Source organism: Helianthus annuus, chromosome 9 (genome assembly GCF_002127325.2).
Source record: "Helianthus annuus cultivar XRQ/B chromosome 9, HanXRQr2.0-SUNRISE, whole genome shotgun sequence".
Taxonomy (NCBI): domain Eukaryota; kingdom Viridiplantae; phylum Streptophyta; class Magnoliopsida; order Asterales; family Asteraceae; genus Helianthus; species Helianthus annuus.
The window spans coordinates 150,977,008-150,981,409 of NC_035441.2; the positions used below are offsets into that span (position 1 = coordinate 150,977,008).

Sequence of the window (4,402 nt, forward strand, 5' to 3'; positions counted from 1 at the left end):
TTGAAGGAATGCAAGATGTCACAGTATATATAATAACTAATCAAGATTCGGCATTGCCCGAAGCAAAGTACAACCTTTAATGGACAAAGTACAAGTTAGTATAAACGACTTACTCGCCATCACCAAGTTACCGAAAGGTGAAAACACCATCCGTATCCTATTATCATATGTCACTGGTGCAAAGAGGGTTGAAAGTTGCGCCCATAGTTGATTTGAACATGCAACTTCTAATGATGATGACGACGATGCTGATACAGTACAGATACAATGGCAATTGCATACATTGTTTTTCTAGTCAGAAAAATGATGTATAAAAGGATGTATCTCCCACTTTTAACTTCAAATGCAAACATAAATTCGACCGGATCGTCTTTACACCATGCCGACCCCATAAACATGTGTTATTGAGGTTTATTAGCAGGGGCCCGACTCGAGACACCATGTAATAATTTCACAAATCCAAGGAAACTGAGCTTTCCGTCAGTGTGTCGGATCCAGTCATTAAGGACTGCATGTACTGGGACCGATGAGCTGAGACCGAGTTCCTGAACAAGTTAATAAAACATAAGTTTAAGCAATATCTTGAGATAATTAGGTTTTAGAAAATGGCAAGTTAACTAACGGAAGCGAGTTCTTCAATCATTATGGCTCGGTTTCCATCTTTTTCAAATAGTTCATAGGCACAACGAGCATGTTGTTCCCATCTATCGAGAGACTCGAGCTGATAAATGTTAACGGAAGCTGCACAAAACTCCTCGAAATCCATTCTTCGGTATTGAAGCGCGCTAAGCTGCAATTCACATATAAATAAACCTGATAAGGAGCAGTTTCATATATACGATTAAAAACTTGTCTAAATATCATATTTACCCGATCAAAAAAAAACTAATATCAAATTTACTCCCGTATCCTCAATGCAAGCATTAAGGTAAGGGTATAAACGTTATAAATCTGAAAATTGTATATTTGATACTGTGATATTATACCAAGTTTTAAGGGGATATATGAAATGGCGTACCGATGCTAGGAAATCATGGACTCGTGACTCCTTCATGGCATCTGTAGCATGTTTCGTCAAGGCCTGAGAAGGTTCATGAGAAACTTCAATTTTTAATTGTAACAATAAAACGCTTACAATTGCACTGGTTACTCACCGCTTTTATATTTTCCATGTTTATGGTTCCGCTTTTGCTCGGTTCCAACAAAGAAAACTGCTCCTTTAGATAAAACAGCTCATCTATGGTCAACGTCTTCGATAAAGCCTGCAAATTAATAACAAAAACAACTACGTTGAACACCAGTTGGCTAAAAAAAAAATCTTGAACATGGATTAATAACAAATCCCAACAACCCACCCGTAAAGCAGCTTTACGAAGAGCAGAAGAACGCATATAGTTCTTCATGAGTCTTAATATAGATATATCAAGAGGCACTTTCACTTCAATGGCCTTACTTCTAATCCATGGATGACCTGCTCCACATCATATCATAATTAATTCAAGATTTACAAATTCACCGTCTTTTTAGCGAGAAAAAGGAAATGAACTAATGACGCTTACTGAGGGCTTGAGCAGCCGTCAATCTTTTCCTTGGATCTTTAATTAATAAACGTTTGACAAAATCTTTGGCCTCGGATGATAGCGTGGGCCAGGGTACTTCATCAAAACTCGGGTCGGTTTTCAAAACAGCCCGAAAAATCCCGGATTCGGATCGAGCCCAGAAAGGTCGGCTGCCACACAGAAGAATATATGCAATAACACCAATACTCCATACATCTGCCTCTGTACTGTATGATCTATGAAGAACTTCAGGTGCCACATAATACGCGCTGCCCACTATATCATTAAGCCTTTCATCTGAATACCATTAATACACAAAATCAATACATATATAACATGTATGTATATGTAGAGAGAGAGAGAGAGGGGGAGTACCAGGCTTCACGAAGTCTGACAAACCGAAATCTATGGCCTTAAGCGGTGAATTTTCATCCTTGGACGTAAACAAGAAATTCTGATGCAATTATTAAAAACGGTTAAACAAGAAACTGTACAAAAGATAAAACCTGAGTTATCTAAATTTTTAGACTAGCAAAGCTGTCACCTCTGGTTTCAAGTCCCGGTGAACAACACCTTGAAGGTGACAAAACGCAACAACGCTTAGTATTTGTGTCAATACGGATTTAGCATCATCTTCCGAGTATTTCCCTCCTCTGGAAAACAAATTCCGGACTCAGATCATTTATCAATTTAGTATTGATCAAAATTTCACACAACCGCGATACTTAAAACTTTGACTCAAATGCAATAAAGATATTACCTTGAAAGTATTCTATCTAAGAGCTCCCCTCCTTCACATAACCTAAATCAATTCGACAAATTTAAGTCGCAGAACAACTAAGAAAACGATAAAAAAAAGGTATTTTTTTTAACTGCAGCACATACTCCATAACAACATAGACTTTTTCATGATCTTCATACGCGTCGTAAAACTTCACTAAGTTATTATGTCCTGTCAAAGCTCTCAATATCTTCACCTCCCTTCTCACATCTTCAATAGCTATGGCTGTTGTCATCTACATAAACACATTCAAACACAAATTAAAAACATCTTCAACGAACCGATCTTCGATCTTTAACAGCCTGATACAGACATCAATTTAACTAAAAAATTCAAATTAAAAAACCTTTGACTAATGTTTATAACTTTACATGATCTAACCAACTTTAGATCTATCACCACAACACACAGATCATAACACACAATCTATAACATAACAAAACACATTCAAATTCAAATTCAAATTCACAAACCTTTGACTTTGGAATAACTTTGACTGCAACATCTTGACCCTTAAGCTCCCCTTTCTTAAACTTAGCTTTACAAGTATACCCAAAATGCCCTCTTCCAACCTCCTCACCCACCTCAAATTTCCCCCCAAAATTCTTCAAAAACCCAAAACTCTTATCCAACCCAGAAACCCCTTCAACTTCATCCCCTTCAGGTATCGCCGCCTCGTTCGGCTTCACCGACCCCTGCCGCCGCGCCAACAGCGACTTAATATGCTTCGCCGGCGACGGCGGCGGAAAGGGTCGCCGGAAAAACCTCCTCGGCGTCGCATTCGGCGCCGGAGACTTCGCCGGAGATGATTTTTTGGAGAACCAGTTCCGGCCAGGACTGGGGCTGTAAAACGGAAAAAATGGGGACTTTGGTGGGTTCAGGTTCTTATCCGACGTCGTTTCGGCTACTTTACTATCGTCATCATCGGTTCTAACTACTGGAATATTATTATCATCTATGGTGTAGTGACCGGAAGTGGGTTTGGAGGTGCAGCCACCCATTTGGGGGTATTATGGTAATTTGGTAAGTCCCCAAACAGGAAAATGGTGACAGAGGGAAGACTTAAGACTCTAGCTGTGATGCAGCATTGTGTTGTGTTGGGTGGTGGGTAGAGAGAGAAAGTGTTGAGGTAGATAGAGAAAGTGGGGGGATATTTGATGGAGATCTGATAAAAGGAAAGGGGAGAGGGGTGTTGAGTTGAGTTTCCTGGAAGTTTGTGATTTCTTTTTTTTTTTTTTTTAAATTGAATTGAACTCAACTGGATGCATGCAAGTGTAACGGTACTTTGTTGTTTTAGGGGCGAATGATAAAGAATTTTGAAGAATTAAAAAGTGGATTTTAGTTTTTGACTTGTATTTTCAAAATTCATATGTCCAGGTCGTATGTTTTTTTATAGTTTTAAATATACTTCGAAGATATGGGATAAAGCTCCCTTGTCATTAATGGCGTCCTCCCTTCGCACATATATATGTTGCTATTACATTCACATTCGTTCAATAGCGCCCTTTGATGACGCCCACGGTATGGTAAGCGGGCGCTATTGTGTCTTTTTTTGCTGAAGTGACAATGGCATAGTGACCCACACCTCACAACCTAAATGAGAATATAAACGGAAACAAAATTGACAGTGTCCTCAGCACGGCGGGCTACCTTATAATCATAAATGTTAAAAAAGTATTTCAGAACTAAATGTGCATTTTAGACTTACCTGTTTCTATAAAAAAATCTCAATGTGTTTGTGCTGAAGGGTATATTTATCTTTTAAAACACCTGGTTGCTTACCTTTTTCGTGTGCTAAAAAAAGAATCATGAATTAAATTCTACGAGAAAAATCATTGTAAACTTAAAGCGACACGAGAACTAGAAAAATGACATGTTATAAATATCCTTTGGGAGTCTCTGGATGACAGAAAACAGGAAGAAGGCAATTTATTCAGTTGTGGCCGCTGTATGTTGGTCTCTGTGGTTGGCTCGAAACGATACAACTTTCAAAAATAAGGTGTATTAGGCCTTTAAACGAATGAGAGACATAAAGCCTTAGCGTTTCTGTGGGTTACTTCAA

The 4,402-nt window shown here is 38.6% G+C and overlaps 1 protein-coding gene across 1 annotated transcript; it reads right to left on the reverse strand.

Moving 5' to 3' along the window:
* Window positions 1-3,571, reverse strand: LOC110908201 (CDPK-related protein kinase). Its single transcript, XM_022153108.2, has 11 exons — window positions 2,814-3,571; window positions 2,445-2,575; window positions 2,320-2,361; window positions 2,104-2,212; window positions 1,935-2,013; window positions 1,560-1,856; window positions 1,356-1,471; window positions 1,155-1,262; window positions 1,019-1,081; window positions 623-790; window positions 1-545 (listed from the first exon to the last, which is right to left on the reverse strand). Exons 1-11 carry the CDS (start codon window positions 3,339-3,341, stop codon window positions 402-404), a joined length of 1,785 nt encoding a protein of 594 aa, XP_022008800.1. The 5' UTR covers window positions 3,342-3,571; the 3' UTR covers window positions 1-401.
* Window positions 3,572-4,402: the final 831 nt, after the last annotated feature.